We start from the raw sequence: 25876 nt of genomic DNA on the forward strand, positions 1-25876 counted from the left end.
TTTGGGCTTCCCTCCTTATTCTTGTATAGTCATTTCTTGCCTGTTTGTAATTATTATACGCCCTTTCACTATTGTGTCTTCTGTATTTATTCCACAACAAATCTCTTCTTTCTTTTGATTTTTTACATTCTGTATTGAACCATTTCTGTATTTTCTTATCTGCTTTTTTTGTGCTGTGGGATGTACTTCTGGACTTCTATTTCATAAAATTCACAAAATTTTTTATATACAGCATTTAAATCTTGTCCTCTAAGCTCATTTTCCCAATCAACTTCTAAGAAATACTTCTTTAGGTCTTGATAATTTCCCTTTTTATAGTTTAGGCTCTTTTTCAACTGTCATTGCTGTTTACTATGTCATATGCTATCCTGAAGTTATAATTTAGTACTGCATGATCGCTTTTGCCGAGTGGAGGGTGATATATTAAACTGTCAATGTCATTTTCTTGCCTAGTAAATATTAGATCTAGCACTGAAGGTAAATCAAGTCCTCTTTTTCTAGTGGTTTCCCTCACATGTTGCGTTAAGAAAAACTCTTGTACGAGATCCAGGACCTTTTGGTCCCAACAGCTTTCTTGGCTATTTATATCTAGAGTATTCCAATTTATATTTGTATTGAAATCCCCAGTTAGTATAATTCTTTCCGATTTCTCTTCCATTTTATGTAGCAAGGATCTTATACTCTGAATTGTACTCTCTGCCAGGTCCTCATAATCGTCTCTTTCCCATGTGTTTGATCTGGGTGGCATATACAAATTGGCTACAATTACTTTACCTTCAGGTGTGTCGATCTCTACTGCAATCAGTTCTACTTGTGATGGTATATCTAGGTTTGTTTCCTTGTTTTTTAGATTTTTCTTAGTTAATATTATAATTCCTCCTCCTTTTTTTAAATTTCTGTCTCTTCTCCATATATTGTATTCCTCTAAGTTTAGTATGTCATTGGATATCCTTGGTGTTAATTTTGTCTCAGTTAGGCATATTATTTGTGGTTCATTTTCTCTGACATAATCATTCATCTCTAGTAATTTAGATACCATTCCATCCACATTTGAGTACATCAACTTTATCATCTTGTTTATATACTTGTCATGACATGGTTCTACTAACTTCCTCCTTTTTCTTCCATCTTGTTTGTGTACCACTTTCGTACCTGCAATCCTATTACTTTGTAAAAAAATTTCTTCTTGTCCTCTTCTGATCTTCCCTCATTTTTTGTTTTTGCTTCCTCCATTTTCTCTTTCAGTAATTCCAGTTCCTCTTGTGTTAGACATCTTTTTATCCATACATTTTTGAACTCCTCTTTTTCCATAAGATTCTTTTGCATTTTTTAGTATCTCTTCCACAGTGTTTACACTCTGGAAAGTCACCTTTAGAGGTCTTGTCTTGCTTTTCTCGTATTTCCCTAACCTTTTGTGTTCCTCTATGTCTTTACTACAGATTTCCTCTGATACTTCTTTCAGTAAGCTCATTACATTTGCCATCTCCTTTTTGTCTCTAGTGATTTTGTTTTTAATTTCTTCCTCTTCTATACCAGTGATTACTATTGATTTATTTATTTCTACTGAATCTCTGACTAACTTTGGATTGTTTTGGATTATTCTTTTCACTTCCTTTTTAATTTTTTTTTCCTCCACCCTTGTTTCTAAGTCTTTCTTTACTTTCACCATTTCAGCATACGTCATTTCTACATCATTTTTGTAGCTTTGCACAGCTTCATTCACCTGTGTTATCTTCTCCTCAATATCACTGCTCTGGTCCATAAGACTGCTTGCTTGTCTAATTGTCTCTGTGTCATTTTTTAACTCTTCCATAACACTCTCGTGATTAACTACTGTACTTCCCATTTCACTCACTTTCTTCCTAAGGGTATTCAATTCCACTGTTAGTTCACTGATGGTTGTGTCTTTCTTGTTGGCCTCCCTTCCCAGTTTTTCTATCTCTTCCTTTTGCAAGTGCATTTGCTTCTTTATTTCATCAATTTCATTTTTGAAAGCCATTTCTAGTTTGTGTACACGTTCAACCAGTCTGTTGTGAGTCTCCACTTCAACCAGTTCTTGGTAGAAATCATCATTTTGCTTTTTACTTTTATCCCTTTTCTTTTCCAAACTTGTTTTACTGAAGTATGTATCCATTTTGTAAAACTAAATGAACAGAGTGTGTATTTACAAAGTATGCACGCATTCCCCGTCTTGCTGTAGTATAAACAAACCCAGCTGACTCAACGCATCATGGTTCTTTGTTGTTTGAACAAGTCTTATTTTAACTTATTATTTCTTTTCTTTCTAATAATGAAAAATCATTTAGTCTAACCTGGTACAGAGCTTGACTCATTCAAAGATACTTATTTAGGTAATGCCTCTGGCCGTGTTGAGCTGGTATGGAGCGCCGGTACAGACGTCCACCTCGGACGATGCCGTGTGTGTGTGTGTGTGTGCAGTCATTATCATGACTAATGGTATGCTTTGTATTGGAAAGTAAAGATGAGGAGAAATATTGTGGAATCTATGACGAAAATTGTGGCAGAAGGGTGTAGACATGTATGAAGGTGAACATTAATTGCCCCACAGGGAATTAATGACAGTTCAACATGCTGACGTCTCGAGGGGACTTCTTGTAGTTGTTCTCTATAAATATATTCCAATGTTTTATTTATTTTATAATACTTATATCACAGTTAAGTTATACTTTGCATTGACATTATTATTCACTACTACAGAACCATGAGAGAGAGAGAGAGAGAGAGAGAGAGGGGAGGGGGAAGGGGGAGGGCTGGTCATTCTCAGGGGACAAGTGGTCACTCCTCACCTCTCTCTCTCTCTCTCTCTAACATGCAGACCCAAACTTAAGAAGAGTTGCCCAGCATAGGCCAACCGGCCTACTGCAGGTGTTCTCTTTAAATATGTTCCAGTGTTTTATTATTTTATTTTTTTAAATAATACTTATTTCACAGTAAACGCATACTTTTGCACTGACACGATTCACTTCAACAGAACCTTGAGAGAGAGAGAGAGAGAGAGAGAGAGAGAGAGAGAGAGAGAGAGAGAGAGAGAGCAGCTGCGTTTATGAAGAATGATGAGCTTTTCAGGTGTGCGTGTGTGTGTGTGTGTGTGTGTGTGTGTGTGTGTGTGTTCTTACCTAATTGTTCTTACCTAATTGTATCTTTACAGGAATGAGTCAAGCTCGTATTGTCCCGTGTCTTAGACCAAATTTATCGTACATATCCTTAAATTTGTGAATTGTTTTGGCACACACTATTTCATTCGGTAGTGCATTCCATTGATCAATTGCTCTGTTTGGGAAACTGAATTTCCTTACGTCTTTATCACCTCTCTTCTTATGCAGTTTTTTGCAGTGTCCTCTTGCTGATGCTTCTCCATATGTTAAGTAATCATTTATGTCTATTTTCTCCTTTCCTGATATGCACTTATATAGCATTATCATGTCACCTCTTTTCCTTCTCTCCTGTAGTGTTGGTAGATTCAGTTTATTTAGTCTTTCTTCGTAGCTTAGGTCCCTTAAGCTTGGTATCCATCTTGTAGCGGCCCTTTGAACTTTTTCAGTCCTGTCTATATGCTTTTTGAGATGAGGACTCCAGACTACTGATGCATATTCCAGAGTTGGTCTAATGAATGATGTTATTATCCTTCTTAGCATGTCTTCATTTATGTATGTGAATGCTATTCTCATATTTGCAAGCAGTGTATACATGTTCCGTACCTTCTCGCTGATGTGGTCAGCCGGAGATAGTCTGTTATTGATAATCACACCTAGGTCTTTCTCTCTTTCTGATGTGTATAGGGTTTTATTTCCTAACTTATAATCCCAATCAGGTCTTTTTCCACTTTTACCAAAATTGATTACATGACACTTGTCCACATTGAATTCCATTTGCCATGTACTACTCCATTCATGAAGTTTGTTTAATTCTTCTTGTAGCTCCCTAGAAGAGTCTGTGCTAGTAATTCTCCTTTGTATTTTTGCATCATCTGCAAACATATTCAGATAGCTCTCATTTCTAGTGTTACTGTTTATATCATTTATGTACACTAGAAACATGATTGGTGCCAGCACCGAACCCTGTGGTACTCCACTAGTCACTTCTTTCCATGATGAGTAGTTTCCTCTTAGTACTGTCCTCATTTCTCTTTTTATGAGAAAGTCTTGCATCCAACAAAACAGTTTGCCTCGAATTCCTCCTTGATGGTACAGCTTCCATAAAAGTCTTTGGTGTGGTACTGTGTTAAAAGCTTTCTTGAAATCTAAATAGATAATGTCCACCCATCCTTCCCTTTCCTGTATTGTGTTTGTTACTCTGTCATAGTAGCTCAACAGATTAGTAACACATGATTTTCCTTTTCTGAAGCCAAACTGTCTTTCTGTTATCATACTGTGTTCTTCTAGATGATTTACCAAAGCTTTTCTTATAAGTTTTTCTAATACCTTGCTTACAACACTGGTCAGTGATACTGGTCGGTAGTTGAGAGGATTTTGTCTATTTCCTTTCTTGAATAAGGGGACTATATTTGCTTTTTTCCAAATATCAGGTAGTTTCCCTTGACTCAAGGATTTCTTAAAAATTAAAAATAATGGTTTACTTAACTCCTTTGCACATTCTCGTAACACCCAACATGAAATTTCATCAGGACCACTTGCTTTTCCTCTGTCTAATCTACTTAACTCCTCCTGTATTACTTTTTCTGCTATTTGTATATCTGGTAGTATGTGTGGACATGCGTGTTCCACATATTCCCTCTCAAAATTTTTTTCTTCTGTGAAAACTAATTGGAAATTCTTATTTAGTGGTTCAGAAATATCTTTCTCTTGTGTTTAAGTGATTCCCTCGTCCGTGATGGATTTTATTATACCTTTTACTTTGGTTTTGCTTCTGATATAGCTGTAAAACAGCTTTGGTTGGTCACTACTTTTATTTATTATATCCTCCTCAAAGTGTATTTGGGCTTCCCTCTTTATTCTTGCATTTTCGTTTCTTGCCTGTTTGTAATTATTATACACTCTTTCACTATAGTGTCTTCTGTATCTATTCTACAACAAATCTCTTCTTTCTTTTGATTTTTTACATTCTGTATTGAACCATTTCTGTATTTTCTTATCTGCTTCTTTGTGCTGTGGGATGTACTTCTGGACTCCTATTTCATAAAATTCACAGAATTTTTTATATACAGCATTTAAATCTTGTCCTCTAAGCTCATTTTGCCAATCAACTTCTAAGAAATACTTCTTTAGGTCTTGATAATTTCCATTTTTATAGTTTAGGCTCTTTTTGTAACTGTCATTGCTGTTTACCATATCTTATGCTATCCTGAAGTTATAATTTAGTACTGCATGGTCGCTTTTGCCGAGTGGAGGGTGATATATTAAATTGTCAGTATCATTTTCTTGCCTAGTAAATATTAGATCTAGCACTGAAGGTACATCAAGTCCTCTTTTTCTGGTGGTTTCCCTCACATGTTGCGTTAGGAAAAACTCTTGTACGAGATCCAGGAGCTTTTGGTCCCAACAGCTTTCTTGGCTAATTATATCTAGAGTATTCCAATTTATATTTGTAATGAAATCCCCAGTTATTATAATTCTTTCCGATTTCTCTTCCATTTTATGTAGTAATGATCTTAAACTCTGAATTGTACTCTCTGCCAGGTCCTCATATTCATCTCTTTCCCATGGGTTTGATTTGGGTGGCATGTACAAATTGGCTACAGTTACTTTACCTTCAGATGTGTTGATCTCTACTGCAATCAGTTCTACTTGTGATGGTATATCTAGTTTTATTTCATTGACTTTTAGATTTTTTTTAGTTAATATTATAATTCCTCCTCCTTTTTTTAAATTTCTGTCTCTTCTCCATATATTGTATTCCTCTAAGTTTAGTATGTCATTGGATATCCTTGGTGTTAATTTTGTTTCAGTTAGTCATATTATTTGTGGTTCATTTTCTCTGACATAATCATTCATCTCTAGTAATTTAGATACCATTCGATCCACATTTGAGAACATCAACTTTATCATCTTGTTTATATACTTGTCATTACATGGTTCTACTACCTTCCTCCTTTTTATTCCATCCTGTTTGTATACCACTTTTGTACCTGCAATCCTATTACTTTGTAAAAAAATTTCTTCTTCTCCTTTTCTGATCTTCCCTCATTTTTTGTTTTTGCTTCCTCCCATTTCTCTTTCAGTAATTCCAGTTCCTCTTGTGTTAGGCATCTTTTTATCCATACATTTTTGAACTCCTCTTTTTCCATAAGATTCTTTGCATTTTTTAGTATCTCTTCCACAGTGTTTACACTCTGGAAAGTCACCTTTAGAGGTCTTGTCTTGCTTTTCTCGTATTTCCCTAACCTTTTGTGTTCCTCTATGAATTTACTGCAGATTTCCTCTGATACTTCTTTCAGTAAGCTCATTACATTTGCCATCTCCTTTTTGTCTCTTGTGATCTTGTTTTTTACTTCTTCCTCTTCTATACCAGTGATTTCTATAGATTTGTTTATATCTACCGAATCTCTGATTAACTTTGGATTGTTTTGGATTATTCTTTTCACTTCCTTTTTAATGCTTTTTTCCTCCACCCTTGTTTCTAAGTCTTTCTTTACTTTCACCATTTCAGCATACGTGGTTTCCACATCATTTTTGTAGCTTTGCACAGCTTCACCTGTGTTATCTTCTCCTCAATATCACTGCTCTGGTCTATAAGACTGCTTACTTGCCTAATTGTCTCTGTGTCATTTTTGAACTCTTCCGTAACACTCTCGTGTGTGTGTGTGAGGTGTGTGGCTCCCATCCAGTTCCTATTTCACATTTTCTCACTTTTTCATTAATTTTTCTAGTTCTGAATGATTATTTCTTATATCTCAGATATTTTCTTCCTCCTAATGTTTTCTTCTTCTTCTTCTTCTCCTATTCTTCCCCCTTTTTCCCTATCTCTTCATTTTTCTGCTCCTCCTCCTCCAACTTCCTATTTTTATTATTATTATGATTATTATGATGATGATGATGATGATGATGATTATTATTATTATTATTATTATTACGTGTCAAGTGGGGTTGGTGGAGGATTAGTGCCCCTCCCTGTAAAACAATTAACTCTAAGCCATTGGCCACCCCGTCTGGGATACATGGCGTCTGGCAATGAATGAATGATGATTATTATTATTACTATTATTATTATTAATACTATTATTATAAGTATTATTATTATCAATATTATCATTATTATATTATTATTGCTGTTACTGCAACTACTATTACTATAGTCTGTCTCAGGAAAGACGAGGGTAGAATATCGTCTATTTTACTCCAAAGTCACTGTCAAAGGCCGAACGCACCTGACTTAACGACCTGTGGGAATACAGGCTGGCCATAGACAAGGCCTGAGGGCAAGAGGCACACACACACACACACACACACACACACACACACACACAGCCAATGAATGAATGGGTATAAGTGACCCGCTATGCTCAGGGTCAGTATGAACTGTGGTTCCTGTTTTTGGATGCAACTTTTTTTTTTTTTTTTGTTACAAAGCACTAAAAATAAACGAAAAATATTGGACCAGTTATTCGTTGTATATTTAGATTTAATAGCATATTATTCCTTTTATTTTACTTTTTTTTTTTTAGCTTGATTCGCCTGTCATCAAGAATTTGTAAGTTGGAATCTCAGGTCACAGCACCTCCTGACTGGCTCCTGGGAGATGACAAGACAGAGTTGTCTGCAGTTTTCCCCTTGCTTCAATCAGAGCTAGATATCCATATTCGCATTTCATCAACGGACTTACCCTCTACCCTCCCTCTCTCTCTCTCTAAACCCCTGCTTCCCTCCTTTCTTCTCTCCCTCCTCCCTCCCCCATCTAGCATCTCTCTCTCTCTCTCTCTCTCTCTCTCTCTCTCTCTCTCTCTCTCTCTCTAAACCTCTGCTTCCGTCCTTTCTTGTCTCCCTCCTCCCTCCCCCATCTACTCTCTCTCTCTCTCTCTCTAAACCTCTGCTTCCGTCCATTCTTGTCTCCCTCCTCCCTCCCCCATCTACCCTCTCTCTCTCTCTCTCGTGTGTGTGTGTGTGTGTGTGTGTGTGTGTGTGTGTGTGTGTGTTCTTACCTAATTGTTCTTACCTAATTGTATTTTTACAGGAATGAGTCAAGCTCGTATTGTCCCGTGTCTTAGACCATATTTATCGTACATATCCTTAAATTTGTGAATTGTTTTGGCACACACTATTTCATTCGGTAGTGCATTCCATTGATCAATTGCTCTGTTTGGGAAACTGAATTTCCTTACGTCTTTATCACCTCTCTTCTTATGCAGTTTTTTTGCAGTGTCCTCTTGCTGATGCTTCTCCATATGTTAAGTAATCATTTATGTCTATTTTCTCCTTTCCTGATATGCACTTATATAGCATTATCATGTCACCTCTTTTCCTTCTCTCCTGTAGTGTTGGTAGATTCAGTTTATTTAGTCTTTCTTCGTAGCTTAGGTCCCTTAAGCTTGGTATCCATCTTGTAGCGGCCCTTTGAACTTTTTCAGTCTTGTCTATATGCTTTTTGAGATGAGGACTCCAAACTATCTATCTATCTATTCTATCTATAGCCCGACGCCCTAATCCCGCAAAGGGTGGCCGCAGACAAAACGCCTCCAAGTCACTCTGTCACCCACCATTTGACTCCCCTCCCCCCAACTCACCCCCCCCTCCCTCATATACGTCTCAACTCCATCCCTCCACCTCATCCTCGGTCTACCCCTCCCTCTTCCTCCCTCCACCTCACCTACATACACCCTCTTAGTCAGTCTTTCATTCTCCATTCTCTCCTCATGTCCAAACCACCTCAGTGTATTTCTCCTAATCTTTTCAACCACATCCACATCTACCCCACAACGTTCCTTCACTTCTTCATTCGTCAACCTGTCCCTCCACGTCACTCCACATGCTCCTCTCAAGTAACTCATTTCCACTGCTCTCACTCTTGACTTGTTCCCCTCTTGCAAGGTCCACGCCTCGCTTCCATATGTCAGGGTAGGGATCACAATACCATCATGCAGTGACTTCTTAACTTCCATACTCACCTCCCCATTTCTCATCACTGCTTTCAGTGTACCAACAACCTTTCTTCCCTGCTGTACCCTTTCACGTACTTCATCCCCCAAAGTTCCATCCTTACTCATCACACTACCCAAGTACTTGAATGCACTCACATTCTCCATATCCTCACCATCCAAACTCACTGCACACTCTGTGACTTCATTCCTCTCAAACACCATAACTTTACTTTTGTTTACATTAACTTTCAGCTTCCTCCTCCTACACACTGTCCCAAATTCATTCACCAAACCTTGCAACTCCCATTCATCTTCACTCAACAATACTGTATCATCAGCAAACAGCAACACCGGAATCTTCCAAATCTCATCCTCATTCATTAGGGCCACCCCCACATCCACTGCCCTACCTTGCACCTCCTTTACAACCCCATCCATATATATATTAAACAGCCATGGAGACATCACACACCCCTGTTTCAGTCCCACATTGAGATCAAAGAACTCACTCAGCTCACCATCCACTCGCACCGTAGCCCTAGCTCCCTCGTACATACTCTTCACAGCACTCAACAATTTCCCCTCCACTCCATATATTCTCAATACCTTCCACATACCTTGCCTATCTATTCTGTCATAAGCTTTCTCCAAGTCCATGAAGGCAGCATACACTTTCCTTCCCTTCTCTAGATACTTCTCCACTAAACATCTTAGAACAAATATCTGATCTACACACCCTTTTCCCTTCCTAAATCCCCCTTGTTCTTCTCCAACCAGCTCCTCTGTCATATGCCTAACCCTATCAATGAGTATTCTACCATATATTTTACCAGTCACACTAAGAAGGCAAATACCCCTATGGTTACCACATACTTCTCTCTCCCCTTTTCCTTTGTACAGAGGAACAATTATACCTGATTTCCAGTCCTCTGGAACCCTTCCCTCTTCCCAAGCCAATCTACACAACTTCCATATCCACTCCACAACAATCTCACCCCCATACCTAAGCATTTCACCACACACTCCATCATTTCCTGGGGCCTTTCCCAGCTTAATCTTCTTCATCGCTTCCACTACTTCCGACCTACTGATCTCTTCCTCCCTCCTCTCTTTTCTTCTCCCAGCCATTCCCCAACCACTTATACTCACACTGCTCTCACTCTCTACATTCAACAAATCCTCAAAGTGCTCCTTCCATCTCCTCAATTTCTCTCTCTTCTCCACCAACAATCTATTATTCCTATCTTTCACTCCACTCCAAACTACTGATGCATATTCCAGGGTTGGTCTAATGAATGATGTTATTATCCTTCTTAGCATGTCTTCATTTATGTATGTGAATGCTATTCTCATATTTGCAAGCAGTGTATACATGTTCCGTACCTTCTCGCTGATGTGATCAGCCGGAGATAGTCTGTTATTGATAATCACACCTAGGTCTTTCTCTCTTTCTGATGTGTATAGGGTTTTATTTCCTAACTTATAATCCCAATCAGGTCTTTTTCCACTTTTACCGAACTTGATTACATGACACTTGTCCACATTGAATTCCATTTGCCATGTACTACTCCATTCATGAAGTTTATTTAATTCTTCTTGTAGCTCCCTAGAAGAGTCTGTGCTAGTAATTCTCCTTTGTATTTTTGCATCATCCGCAAACATATTCAGATAGCTCTCATTTCCAGTGTTACTGTTTATATCATTTATGTACACTAGAAACATGATTGGTGCCAGCACCGAACCCTGTGGTACTCCACTAGTCACTTCTTTCCATGATGAGTAGTTTCCACTTAGTACTGTCCTCATTTCTCTTTTTATGAGAAAGTCTTGTATCCAACAAAACAGTTTGCCTCGAATTCCTCTTTGATGGTACAGTCTTTGGTGTGGTACTGTGTCAAAAGCTTTCTTGAAATCTAAATAGATATTGTCCACCCAACCTTCCCTTTCCTGTATTGTGTTTCTTACTCTGTCATAGTAGCTCAACAGATTAGTAACACATGATTTTCCTTTTCTGAAGCCAAACTGTCTTTCTGTTATCATACTGTGTTCTTCTAGATGATTTACTCAAGCTTTTCTTATAAGTTTTTCTAATACCTTGCTTACAACACTGGTCAGTGATACTGGTCGGTAGTTGAGAGGATTTTGTCTATTTCCTTTCTTGAATAAGGGGACTATATTTGCTTTTTTCCAAATATCAGGTAGTTTCCCTTGACTCAAGGATTTCTTGAAAATTAAAAATAATGGTTTACTTAACTCCTTTGCACATTCTCGTAACACCCAACATGAAATTTCATCAGGACCACTTGCTTTTCTTCTGTCTAATCTACTTAAACTCCTCTTGTATTACTTTTTCTGCTATTTGTATGTCTGGTAGTATGTGTGGACATGCCTGTTCCACATATTCCCTCTCAAAATTTTTTTCTTCTGTAAAAACTAATTGGAAATTTTTATTTAGTGCTTCACAAATATCTTTCTCTTGTGTATAAGTGATTCCCTCGTCCGTGATGGATTGTATTATATCTTTTACTTTGGTTTTGCTTCTAATATAGCTGTAAAACAGCTTTGGTTGATCACTACTTTTATTTATTATATCCTCCTCAAACTGTATTTGGGCTTCCCTCCTTATTCTTGTATAGTCATTTCTTGCCTGTTTGTAATTATTATACGCCCTTTCACTATTGTGTCTTCTGTATCTATTCCACAACAAATCTCTTCTTTCTTTTGATTTTTTACATTCTGTATTGAACCATTTCTGTATTTTCTTATCTGTTTCTTTGTGCTGTGGGATGTACTTCTGGACTCCTATTTAATAAAATTCACAAAATTTTTTATATACAGCATTTAAATCTTGTCCTCTAAGCTCATTTTCCCAATCAACTTCTAAGAAATACTTCTTTAGGTCTTGATAATTTCCCTTTTTATAGTTTAGGCTCTTTTTTAACTGTCATTGCTGTTTACTATGTCATATGCTATCCTGAAGTTATAATTTAGTACTGCATGATCGCTTTTGCCGAGTGGAGGGTGATATATTAAACTGTCAATGTCATTTTCTTGCCTAGTAAATATTAGATCTAGCACTGAAGGTACATCAAGTCCTCTTTTTCTAGTGATTTCCCTCACATGTTCCGTTAAGAAAAACTCTTGTACGAGATCCAGGAGCTTTTGGTCCCAACAGCTTTCTTGGCTATTTATATCTAGAGTATTCCAATTTATATTTGTATTGAAATCCCCAGTTAGTATAATTCTTTCCGATTTCTCTTCCATTTTATGTAGCAAGGATCTTATACTCTGAATTGTACTCTCTGCCAGGTCCTCATATTCGTCTCTTTCCCATGGGTTTGATCTGGGTGGCATATACAAATTGGCTACAATTACTTTACCTTCAGATGTGTCGATCTCTACTGCAATCAGTTCTACTTGTGATGGTATATCTAGGTTTATTTCCTTGACTTTTAGATTTTTCTTAGTTAATATTATAATTCCTCCTCCTTTTTTTAAATTTCTGTCTCTTCTCCATATATTGTATTCCTCTAAGTTTAGTATGTCATTGGATATCCTTGGTGTTAATTTTGTCTCAGTTAGGCATATTATTTGTGGTTCATTTTCTCTGACATAATCATTCATCTCTAGTAATTTAGATACCATTCCATCCACATTTGAGTACATCAACTTTATCATCTTGTTTATATACTTGTCATGACATGGTTCTACTAACTTCCTCCTTTTTATTGCATCCTGTTTGTATACCACTTTCGTACTTGCAATCCTATTACTTTGTAAAAAAATTTCTTCTTGTCCTCTTCTGATCTTCCCTCATTTTTTGTTTTTGCTTCCTCCCTTTTCTCTTTCAGTAATTCCAGTTCCTCTTGTGTTAGACATCTTTTTATCCATACATTTTTGAACTCCTCTTTTTCCATAAGATTCTTTGCATTTTTTAGTATCTCTTCCACAGTGTTTACACTCTGGAAAGTCACCTTTAGAGGTCTTGTCTTGCTTTTCTCGTATTTCCCTAACCTTTTGTGTTCCTCTATGTCTTTACTACAGATTTCCTCTGATACTTCTTTCAGTAAGCTCATTACATTTGCCATCTCCTTTTTGTCTCTAGTGATTTTGTTTTTAATTTCTTCCTCTTCTATACCAGTGATTACTATTGATTTATTTATTTCTACTGAATCTCTGACTAACTTTGGATTGTTTTGGATTATTCTTTTCACTTCCTTTTTAATGCTTTTTTCCTCCACCCTTGTTTCTAAGTCTTTCTTTACTTTCACCATTTCAGCATACGTCATTTCTACATCATTTTTGTAGCTTTGCACAGCTTCATTCACCTGTGTTATCTTCTCCTCAATATTACTGCTCTGGTCCATAAGACTGCTTGCTTGTCTAATTGTCTCTGTGTCATTTTTTAACTCTTCCATAACACTCTCGTGATTAACTACTGTACTTCCCATTTCACTCACTTTCTTCCTAAGGGTATTCCATTCCACTGTTAGTTCACTGATGGTTGTGTCTTTCTTATTGGCCTCCCTTCCCAGTTTTTCTATCTCTTCCTTTTGCAAGTGCATTTGCTTCTTTATTTCATCAATTTCATTTTTGAAAGCCATTTCTAGTTTGTGTACACGTTCAACCAGTCTGTTGTGAGTCTCCACTTCAACCAGTTCTTGGTAGAAATCATCATTTTGCTTTTTACTTTTATCCCTTTTCTTTTCCAAATTTGTTTTACTGAAGTATGTATCCATTTTGTAAAACTAAATGAACAGAGTGTGTATTTACAAAGTATGCACGCATTCCCCGTCTTGCTGTAGTATAACCAAACCCAGCTGACTCAACGCATCGTGGTTCTTTGTTGTTTGAACAAGTCTTATTTTAACTTATTATTTCTTTTCTTTCTAATAATGAAAAATCATTTAGTCTAACCTGGTACAGAGCTTGACTCATTCAAAGATACTTATTTAGGTAATGCCTCTGGCCGTGTTGAGCTGGTATGTAGCGCCGGTACAGACGTCCACCTCCGACGATGCCGTGTGTGTGTGTGTGCAGTCATTATCATGACTAATGGTATGCTTTGTATTGGAAAGTAAAGATGAGGAGAAATATTGTGGAATCTATGACGAAAATTGTGGCAGAAGGGTGTAGACATATATGAAGGTGAACATTAATTGCCCCACAGGGAATTAATGACAGTTCAACATGCTGACGTCTCGAGGGGACTTCTTGTAGTTGTTCTCTATAAATATATTCCAATGTTTTATTTATTTTATAATACTTATATCACAGTTAAGATATACTTTGCATTGACATTATTATTCACTACTACAGAACCTTGAGAGAGAGAGAGAGAGAGAGAGAGAGAGAGGGGGGGTGGGAAGGGGGAGGGCTGGTCATTCTCAGGGGACAAGTGGTCACTCCTCACCTCTCTCTCTCTCTCTCTAACATGCAGACCCAAACTTAAGAAGAGTTGCCCAGCATAGGCCAACCGGCCTACTGCAGGTGTTCTCTTTAAATATGTTCCAGTGTTTTATTATTTTTTTTTTATATAATACTTATTTCACAGTAAACGCATACTTTGCACTGACACGATTCACTTCAACAGAACCTTGAGAGAGAGAGAGAGAGAGAGAGAGAGCAGCTGCGTTTATGAAGAATGAAGATGAGCTTTTCAGGTGTGTGTGTGTGTGTGTGTGTGTGTGTGTGTTCTTACCTAATTGTTCTTACCTAATTGTATCTTTACAGGAATGAGTCAAGCTCGTATTGTCCCGTGTCTTAGACCATATTTATCGTACATATCCTTAAATTTGTGAATTGTTTTGGCACACACTATTTCATTCGGTAGTGCATTCCATTGATCAATTGCTCTGTTTGGGAAACTGAATTTCCTTACGTCTTTATCACCTCTCTTCTTATGCAGTTTTTTGCAGTGTCCTCTTGCTGATGCTTCTCCATATGTTAAGTAATCATTTATGTCTATTTTCTCCTTTCCTGATATGCACTTATATAGCATTATCATGTCACCTCTTTTCCTTCTCTCCTGTAGTGTTGGTAGATTCAGTTTATTTAGTCTTTCTTCGTAGCTTAGGTCCCTTAAGCTTGGTATCCATCTTGTAGCGGCCCTTTGAACTTTTTCAATCTTGTCTATATGCTTTTTGAGATGAGGACTCCAGACTACTGATGCATATTCCAGGGTTGGTCTAATGAATGATGTTATTATCCTTCTTAGCATGTCTTCATTTATGTATGTGAATGCTATTCTCATATTTGCAAGCAGTGTATACATGTTCCGTACCTTCTCGCTGATGTGGTCAGCCGGAGATAGTCTGTTAATGATAATCACACCTAGGTCTTTCTCTCTTTCTGATGTGTATAGGGTTTTATTTCCTAACTTATAATCCCAATCAGGTCTTTTTCCACTTTTACCAAACTTGATTACATGACACTTGTCCACATTGAATTCCATTTGCCATGTACTACTCCATTCATGAAGTTTGTTTAATTCTTCTTGTAGCTCCCTAGAAGAGTCTGTGCTAGTAATTCTCCTTTGTATTTTTGCATCATCCGCAAACATATTCAGATAGCTCTCATTTCCAGTGTTACTGTTTATATCATTTATGTACACTAGAAACATGATTGGTGCCAGCACCGAACCCTGTGGTACTCCACTAGTCACTTCTTTCCATGATGAGTAGTTTCCTCTTAGTACTGTCCTCATTTCTCTTTTTATGAGAAAGTCTTGCATCCAACAAAACAGTTTGCCTCGAATTCCTCCTTGATGGTACAGCTTCCATAAAAGTCTTTGGTGTGGTACTGAGTTAAAAGCTTTCTTGAAATCTAAATAGATACTGTCCACCCATCCTTCCCTTTCCGGTATTGTGTTTGTTACTCTGTCATAGTAGCTCAACAGATTAGTAACACATGATTTTCCTTTTCTGAAACCAAACTGTCTTTCTGTTATCATACTGTGTTCTTCTAGATGATTTACCCAAGCTTTTCTTATAAGTTTTTCTAATACCTTGCTTACAACACTGGTCAGTGATACTGGTCGGTAGTTGAGAGGATTTTGTCTATTTCCTTTCTTGAATAAGGGGACTATATTTGCATTTTTCCAAATATCAGGTAGTTTCCCTTGACTCAAGGATTTCTTGAAAATTAAAAATAATGGTTTGCTTAACTCCTTTGCACATTCTCGTAACACCCAACATGAAATTTCATCAGGACCACTTGCTTTTCCTCTGTCTAATCTACTTAACTCCTCCTGTATTACTTTTTCTGCTATTTGTATATCTGGTAGTATGTGTGGACATGCGTGTTCCACATATTCCCTCTCAAAATTTTTTTCTTCTGTGAAAACTAATTGGAAATTCTTATTTAGTGCTTCACAAATATCTTTCTCTTGTGTATAAGTGATTCCCTCGTCCGTGATGGATTGTATTATATCTTTTACTTTGGTTTTGCTTCTGATATAGCTGTAAAACAGCTTTGGTTGATCACTACTTTTATTTATTATATCCTCCTCAAACTGTATTTGGGCTTCCCTCTTTATTCTTGCATATTCGTTTCTTGCCTGTTTGTAATTATTATACACTCTTTCACTATTGTGTCTTCTGTATCTATTCCACAACAAATCTCTTCTTTCTTTTGATTTTTTACATTCTGTATTGAACCATTTCTGTATTTTCTTATCTGCTTCTTTGTGCTGTGGGATGTACTTCTGGACTCCTATTTCATAAAATTCACAGAATTTTTTATATACAGCATTTAAATCTTTTCCTCTAAGCTCATTTTCCCAATCAACTTCTAAGAAATACTTCTTTAGGTCTTGATAATTTCCCTTTTTATAGTTTAGGCTCTTTTTGTAACTGTCATTGCTGTTTACCATATCTTATGCTATCCTGAAGTTATAATTTAGTACTGCATGGTCGCTTTTGCCGAGTGGAGGGTGATATATTAAACTGTCAATATCATTTTCTTGCCTAGTAAATATTAGATCTAGCACTGAAGGTACATCAAGTCCTCTTTTTCTGGTGGTTTCCCTCACATGTTGCGTTAGGAAAAACTCTTGTACGAGATCCAGGAGCTTTTGGTCCCAAAAGCTTTCTTGGCTAATTATATCTAGAGTATTCCAATTTATATATGTATTGAAATCCCCAGTTAGTATAATTCTTTCCGATTTCTCTTCCATTTTATGTAGTAATGATCTTAAACTCTGAATTGTACTCTCTGCCAGGTCCTCATATTCATCTCTTTCCCATGTGTTTGATCTGGGTGGCATGTACAAATTGGCTACAATTACTTTACCTTCAGATGTGTTGATCTCTACTGCAATCAGTTCTACTTGTGATGGTATATCTAGTTTTATTTCATTGACTTTTAGATTTTTCTTAGTTAATATTATAATTCCTCCTTTTTTTAAATTTCTGTCTCTTCTCCATATATTGTATTCCTCTAAGTTTAGTATGTCATTGGATATCCTTGGTGTTAATTTTGTTTCAGTTAGGCATATTATTTGTGGTTCATTTTCTCTGACATAATCATTCATCTCTAGTAATTTAGATACCATTCGATCCACATTTGAGAACATCAACTTTATCATCTTGTTTATATACTTGTCATGACATGGTTCTACTACCTTCCTCCTTTTTATTTCATCCTGTTTGTATACCACTTTTGTACCTGCAATCCTATTACTTTGTAAAAAAATTTCTTCTTCTCCTTTTCTGATCTTCCCTCATTTTTTGTTTTTGCTTCCTCCCATTTCTCTTTCAGTAATTCCAGTTCCTCTTGTGTTAGGCATCTTTTTATCCATACATTTTTGAACTCCTCTTTTTCCATAAGATTCTTTGCATTTTTTAGTATCTCTTCCACAGTGTTTACACACTGGAAAGTCACCTTTAAAGGTCTTGTCTTGCTTTTCTCGTATTTCCCTAACCTTTTGTGTTCCTCTATGAATTTACTGCAGATTTCCTCTGATACTTCTTTTATTAAGCTCATTACATTTGCCATCTCCTTTTTGTCTCTTGTGATCTTGTTTTTTACTTCTTCCTCTTCTATACCAGTGATTTCTTTAGATTTGTTTATATCTACTGAATCTCTGATTAACTTTGGATTGTTTTGGATTATTCTTTTCACTTCCTTTTTAATGCTTTTTTCCTCCACCCTTGTTTCTAAGTCTTTCTTTACTTTCACCATTTCAGCATACGTGGTTTCCACATCATTTTTGTAGCTTTGCACAGCTTCACCTGTGTTATCTTCTCCTCAATATCACTGCTCTGGTCTATAAGACTGCTTACTTGCCTAATTGTCTCTGTGTCATTTTTGAACTCTTCCGTAACACTCTCGTGTGTGTGTGTGTGTGTGTGTGTGTGGCTCCCATCCAGTTCCTATTTCACATTTTCTCACTTTTTCATTAATTTTTCTAGTTCTGAAGGATTATTTCTTATATCTCAGATATTAATTTCTTCCTCCTAATGTTTTCTTCTTCGTCTTCTTCTCCTATTCTTCCTCCTTTTTCCCCATCTCTTCATTTTTCTGCTCCTCCTCCTCCAACTTCCTATTTTTATTATTATTATGATTATTATTATGATGATGATGATGGTGATGATGATGATGATGATTATTACGTGTCAAGTGGGGTTGGTGGAGGATTAGTGCCCCTCCCTGTAAAACAATTAACTCTAAGCCATTGGCCACCCCGTCTGGGATACATGGCGTCTGGCAATGAATGAATGATGATTATTATTATTACTATTATTATTGTTAATACTATTATTATAAGTATTATTATTATCAATATTATCATTATTATATTATTATTGCTGTTACTGCAACTACTATTACTATAGTCTGTCTCAGGAAAGACGAGGGTAGAATATCGTCTATTTTACTCCAAAGTCACTGTCAAAGGCCGAACGCACCTGACTTAACGACCTGTGGGAATACAGGCTGGCCATAGACAAGGCCTGAGGGCAAGAGGCACACACACACACACACACACACACACACACACACACACACACACACACACACACACACAGCCAATGAATGAATGGGTATAAGTGACCTGCTATGCTCAGGGTCAGTATGAACTGTGGTTCCTGTTTTTGGATGCAACTTTTTTTTTTTTTTTTTTGTTACAAAGCACTAAAAATAAACGAAAAATATTGGACCAGTTATTCGTTGTATATTTAGATTTAATAGCATATTATTCCTTTTATTTTACTTTTTTTTTTGAGCTTGATTCGCCTGTCATCAAGAATTTGTAAGTTGGCATCTCAGGTCACAGCACCTCCTGACTGGCTCCTGGGAGATGACAAGACAGAGTTGTCTGCAGTTTTCCCCTTGCTTCAATCAGAGCTGGATATCCATATTCGCATTTCATCAACGGACTTACCCTCTACCCTCTCTCTCTCTCTCTCTCTCTCTAAACCTCTGCTTCCCTCCTTTCTTCTCTCCCTCCTCCCTCCCCCATCTACTCTCTCTCTCTCTCTCTAAACCTCTGCTTCCGTCCATTCTTGTCTCCCTCCTCCCTCCCCCATCTACCCTCTCTCTCTCTCTCTCTCTCTCTCTCTCTCTCTCTCTCTCTCGTGTGTGTGTGTGTGTGTGTGTGTGTGTGTGTGTGTGTGTGTGCAGTCATTATCATGACTAATGGTATGCTTTATATTGGAAAGTAAAGATGAGGAGAAATATTGTGGAATCTATGGCGAAAATTGTGGCAGAAGGGTGTAGACATGTATGAAGGTGAACATTAATTGCCCCACAGGGAATTAATGACAGTTCAACATGCTGACGTCTCGAGGGGACTTCTTGTAGTTGTTCTCTATAAATATATTCCAATGTTTTATTTATTTTATAATACTTATATCACAGTTAAGTTATACTTTGCATTGACATTATTATTCACTACTACAGAACCTTGAGAGAGAGAGAGAGAGAGAGAGAGAGAGAGAGAGAGAGAGAGGGGGGGGAAGGGGGAGGGCTGGTCATTCTCAGGGGACAAGTGGTCACTCCTCACCTCTCTCTCTCTCTCTCTCTCTCTAACATGCAGACCCAAACTTAAGAAGAGTTGCCCAGCATAGGCCAACCGGCCTACTGCAGGTGTTCTCTTTAAATATGTTCCAGTGTTTTATTTTTTTTATTTTATATAATACTTATTTCACAGTAAACGCATACTTTTGCACTGACACGATTCACTTCAACAGAACCTTGAGAGAGAGAGAGAGAGAGAGCAGCTGCGTTTATGAAGAATGAAGATGAGCTTTTCAGGTGTGTGTGTGTGTGTGTGTGTGTGTGTGTGTGTGTGTGTGTGTGTGTGTGTTTTCATAGTGATAGCTGAGTAGCCTAGGGAAGAGGAGGGATGAGATTAACGGGATGGGGGGAGGGGGAGGGGGGAAAGGAGTCGTGAAGGAAGAGTGACGGACAACCTGAGGGAAAAGAGACAATAGGACATTTGCCTCAACTCACCTGTCCAGGTTTCTCTGTCCATGACTGTACTTATTATACATGTCATCAAAATATAGATACCTTTATAAGTAATAGAGCTTGGTGCATTCATGTTATGTGTTGGTGTGGTGTGGTGTTGTGTTGTGTTGTGATGTCGCACGCCAGGTCCGGACGATATATATGCAAAAATTATAAAAGAAACCAAAGAAGAATTATGTCAGCCACTTTTAACGTTATTTAATGACTCTTTAAGTTCAGGAGAAGTTCCAGAGGCGTGGAAAACCGCAAACGTAGTGCCCATCTTTAAAAAGGGTGATAAATCAGCTGCGTCGAATTATCGTCCGATAAGTCTAACGTCAATAGTAGGAAAAATGTTAGAGTCAATTTTGGCAAATAAGATTAGAGAACACTTAGAAAGATATAATCTTATAAACGAAAGTCAGCACGGATTCAGGCAAGGACGATCCTGCCTCACAAATTTGTTGTCATTCTACTCGGAGGTCTATGAGGCAGTAGATAGCGATAAAGCTTACGATGTTATTTTTCTGGACTTTAGTAAAGCTTTTGATAGGGTCCCACACGAAAGGTTAGTTAGAAAGGTTCGAGCACACGGTATAGACGGCGATATCTTAAAATGGATAGAATCCTGGCTGAAAGGACGAAAGCAGAGAGTATTAATAAATGGAACTAAGTCGGACTGGGGATTAGTAACCAGCGGTGTACCACAGGGTTCAGTACTCGGTCCCTTATTATTTATCATATATATAAATGATCTAGACTTAGGAGTCAATAGCAGCATCAGCAAATTTGCCGACGATACAAAAATAGGGCGTATCATTAACTCGACTGACGATTGCCATAACTTACAGAAAGACCTCGATACATTGTCCAAATGGTCTAAAACTTGGCAAATGGAATTTAACGTTGAAAAATGTAAAGTACTTAACGTAGGCAAGACCATTGGAGATACTAAATACAGCTTAGATAACAAAGAAATTAGCAAATCGGAATGCGAGAGAGATCTAGGAGTTATGATTAGTAACGACCTTAAACCTAGGCAACAGTGTATTAATACGAGAAATAAAGCAAATAGGGTCCTAGGATTTATTTCGAGAAGCGTGAGCAATAGATCATCTAAAGTAATACTAAAACTTTATCTATCATTAGTAAGGCCACATTTAGACTACGCAGTACAATTCTGGTGTCCTTACTATAGAATGGATATTAATTCGTTAGAAAATGTACAGAGAAGAATGACTAAAATGATACATGACGTCCGGAACCTGTCATATGAAGACAGACTGAAAAGACTAAGTCTGCATTCGCTAGAGAGGCGTAGAGTAAGGGGAGACTTAATTGAGGTGTTTAAGTGGATGAATGGTATAAATAAGGGAGATATTAGCAAGGTACTTAAAGTGAGCATACAGGATAGAACTAGAAATAATGGTTTCAAACTAGAAAAATTCCGTTTCAGTAAGGAAATCGGTAGAAATTGGTTTGGTAATAGAGTAGTAGACGAATGGAATAAGCTACCTAGTAAAGTAGTTGCTGCCTCTTCCATTGAGAGTTTCAAGCATAGGCTAGATAAGCATATGACAAATAAGGGGTGGATATAGAATAAAGAAAATCTTATAACCAATACTAATTCAAAAAAAATTTCTTTTCAGGTTACACTATGATAGTCTCTATTCTCCTTTCACACTTTCCTGTAAAATGTCCACGCCAGTTTTTCTATACGGCGTGGTGTTCTTTCTGACTTTTTCCTGCCGGCTTCAGCTGGAGGGTTTGGAGGGCGGGGGAGAGCCTTCTTCTTTGCTGTCCTTATCTCATTCTAGTAGTTTAGTTACTCTTCTAGGAGCTGCCTAGCATGGGCCAACCGGCCTACTGCAGTTATCCTCTCTTCTTATGTTCTTGTGTTGTGTTGTGGTGTCGCACGTTGTGTTGTGTTGTGATGTGATGTCGCACATTGTGTTGTGTTGTGTTGTGGTGTCGCACGTTGTGTTGTGTTGTGCTGTGGTGTCGCACGTTGTGTTGTGTTGTGTTGTTGTGTCGCACGTGGTGTTGTATTGTGTTGTGTTGTGTTATGTTGTGTTGTGTTATGTTGTGGTGTGGTGTCGCACGTTGTGTTGTGTTGTATTGTGATGTCGCACATTGTGTTGTGTTGTGTTGAGTTGTGTTGTGTCGTGGTGTCGCACGTTGTGTTGTGTTCAGTTGTGGTGTCGCACATTGTGTTGTGGTGTCGCACGTTGCGTTGTGTTGTGTTGCTGTGTCGCACATTGTGTTGTGTTTTGTTGTGGTGTCGCACGTTGTGTTGTGTTGTGGTGTCGCACGTTGTGTTGTGTTGTGATGTGGAGATGTGTTTTCTTTATCATTTACAATTTTTTCTTTTATGTTGCAAGACTCAATAATGACCGAAAACCTGGAGCGTGAGGATTGTCGGCAGCCACTCAACAGGCGGGGAAAGCTTGTGGTGCTTCGTGTGCATGAGCACCATCGGAGGATCCACTCTTCATTAAATGAGACTGCTCTTGAGAAACATCGGAAGTGACAGGAATATCTGTGAGCTCTATACAAAGATTCAAAAAGGAAGCAAGAGAAGGCAGCGTTTCCTCGCCCCCATTGAAGAGACCCAGGATATCTCCAGTGGTGGACAGCATGGACGCGTTTGATATTGCATGTCTTCGCAGAATTGTCGCATCATATTATGAGAGAGGTGAAGTTCCGAATTTGGATCAAATTTTAGTGAAGGTAACGGAGGAGATTAATTTTAAGGGATCAAGAGCAAGCCTTCACAGACTCCTGAGAAAGAATGGATATACTTTCAAGAAATCAGATAAAGGACGAACAATTCTGATGGAACGACGTGATATTGCTGAGGGAGAACAACATTCAACACAACCCACAACACTCCAAGCTAGAGCTGCTAGATCTGGTGGAAAGAAACAAAGACAGGCAAGAGTATGAAATAGACACTATCGCAAAAGACCAAGGACGTAAGGTTTTACGACTTACACCCTACCACTGCGAATTAAATCCAATAGAATTTATACGGGCTCAAGTGAAAGATGAAGTAAGAAAAAAGAATTCCAAAAACAATCAGACAATGCGTGTGGTGGAGGAAATCACAAGAAATGCGGTGAGGAAAGTGACACCAGAAAACTGGCAAAAATGTATGGAGCATACGAGAAAGCTAGAACAGGAATATATCAGAAATGACATTGTGCGCAATCACATGGTCGAAGAATTCGTCATTAACGTGGCGAATGATTCCACCAGTGAAGAAGAAGGTTTAGATGAGGGAGACATGAATATCGAGTGATAGGTAGATAGATAGAGAGAGAGAGAGAGAGAGAGAGAGAGAGAGAGAGAGAGAGAGAGAGAGAGAGAGAGAGAGAGATTGTATTTTCAATGTAAATTTTAGAATATAATGAATATTTATAAAGGAAATGCTACTGTTGATCCTTCGATCAGTAAAACTATTGTAAATCAGTTTATGTTTTTCATAAAGAATAGTAATAAAACAATAAAATAAAATAAAATAATTTTTCTTCATCTTTCATGGCTATTTCATTGGCTTCCTTACCCAAACCCTCCCCACATTCCGACCCGGGCCACTCCCATCCTACATCCCTCCTCATATGGACCCATATCTGGGCACTGATAGATAAACAGAGGCTACACATTGATTTATTATTTAAGCGTCGTGTGTGTGTGTGTGTGTGTGTGTGTGTGTAGAGGAAAGAAAACGGAAGATGGAAGGAGGAAGGTCCAGAATCCCGAGGACCTCTTAATCCTTCACACGGTCACTCGTGTTCCGGTTTTGGCAAAGTCTTTGTAAAATTCTCTCCCTCATGTTTCCTGAGAAAGACTATACCACCACTTTTACAACTACAATTATTACTACTCCTACTCCTCCTCCTACTACTACTACTTCTAATAATAATAATAATAATAAAATTACTATTATTATTTCTAGTATTATTATAATTATCATTATTTCCAAGATTTATATACAATTAAGCTCCTCTCTCTCTCTCTCTCTCTCTCTCTCTCTCTCTCTATATATATATATATATATATATATATATATATATATATATATATATATATATATATATATATATATCGCTCCACATCTTCTATAGAAATCACAAACTTGAAATGGCTATTGACATGGAGAGAGAGAGAGAGAGAGAGAGAGAGAGAGAGAGAGAGACAGACAGACAGAGACGTGTATTATAATTACTGTAATGTTAAACTTTTAGTTAAAATATAAGGGAACTATGAATGGTAGTAGTAGTAGCAATAATAGTAGTAATAGTAGTAGTAGTACTGTACTAGAGAGAGAGAGAGAGAGAGAGAGAGAGAGAGAGAGAGAGAGAGAGAGAGAGAGAATGCATATTATTAATTCTGTAACGTTAAAAATTTAGTGACCAGAACCACAATCCCTACCACACTATTATATTTCAGCACCACAGTTAGACTCATCACAATCCCTGGCTTCATCCACCTACATCTGTGCCACTAGACCCTAACACACACACACACACACACACACACACACACACACACACACACATTACTCTCTCTCTCTCTCTCTTTCAACGGGTGGAGTGCATATGTGTTTTCTATCCCTAGCAATATATATATATATATATATATATATATATATATATATATATATATATATATATATATATATATATATATATATATATATATATATATATATATATATATATATATATATATGTATAGAGAGAGAAAGAGAGCAGCCGTGGCTCCGTGCGTTTCAGCACTCCGCTCTGGCCAAAGGATCGGAGGATCGAATCCACTCAAGGGTCATTGGTAGACATCAGGAAGGGCATCCGGTCATAAAATGCTACACGCTCCAGTCCAAAAGTCCTCTACCCAGGGACAACGCCTCAGCCCTTCGGGGATACCTGGCGTAAAACCAAATTATATATATATATATATATATATATATATATATATATATATATATATATATATATATATATATATATATATATATTTGGGTTTCCGAAAATTACGTTTCAGTAGAGACTCACTTTTCTGTGGTGTGTGTGGTTTAGTCTCCTGGTGTGGGCGTGGGTGTGGCAGTGAGTGTGGGAAATGAATAAATGATGCAGGATAGACATTAATAACAGTCTGCTGGTGTGGGTGTGGGTGTGGCAGTGGGCGTAGGAAATGAATAAATGATGCAGGATAGACACTGATAACAGTCTGCTGGTGTGGGCGTGGGTGTGGCTGTGGGCGTAGGAAATGAATAAATGATGCAGGATAGACATTAATAACAGTCTGCTGGTGTGGGCGTGGGTGTGGCTGTGGGCGTAGGAAATGAATAAATGATGCAGGATAGACATTAAT

The 25876-nt window shown here is 37.6% G+C and overlaps 1 protein-coding gene across 1 annotated transcript in view; it reads left to right on the plus strand.

Annotated features, from left to right (window-relative positions):
* Window positions 1-23033, plus strand: part of LOC145405555 (uncharacterized) — a 57816-nt gene extending 34783 nt beyond the window's left edge. Inside the window, exon 4 of the mRNA XM_080276892.1 lies at window positions 22885-23033. Coding sequence (XP_080133018.1) covers window positions 22885-23033 — 149 coding nt within the window. The remainder of the gene's footprint in view (window positions 1-22884) is intronic.
* Window positions 23034-25876: the final 2843 nt, after the last annotated feature.

Source organism: Coenobita brevimanus, chromosome 67 (genome assembly GCF_032717465.1).
Source record: "Coenobita brevimanus isolate Jiangsu-jjx chromosome 67, ASM3271746v2, whole genome shotgun sequence".
Taxonomy (NCBI): domain Eukaryota; kingdom Metazoa; phylum Arthropoda; class Malacostraca; order Decapoda; family Coenobitidae; genus Coenobita; species Coenobita brevimanus.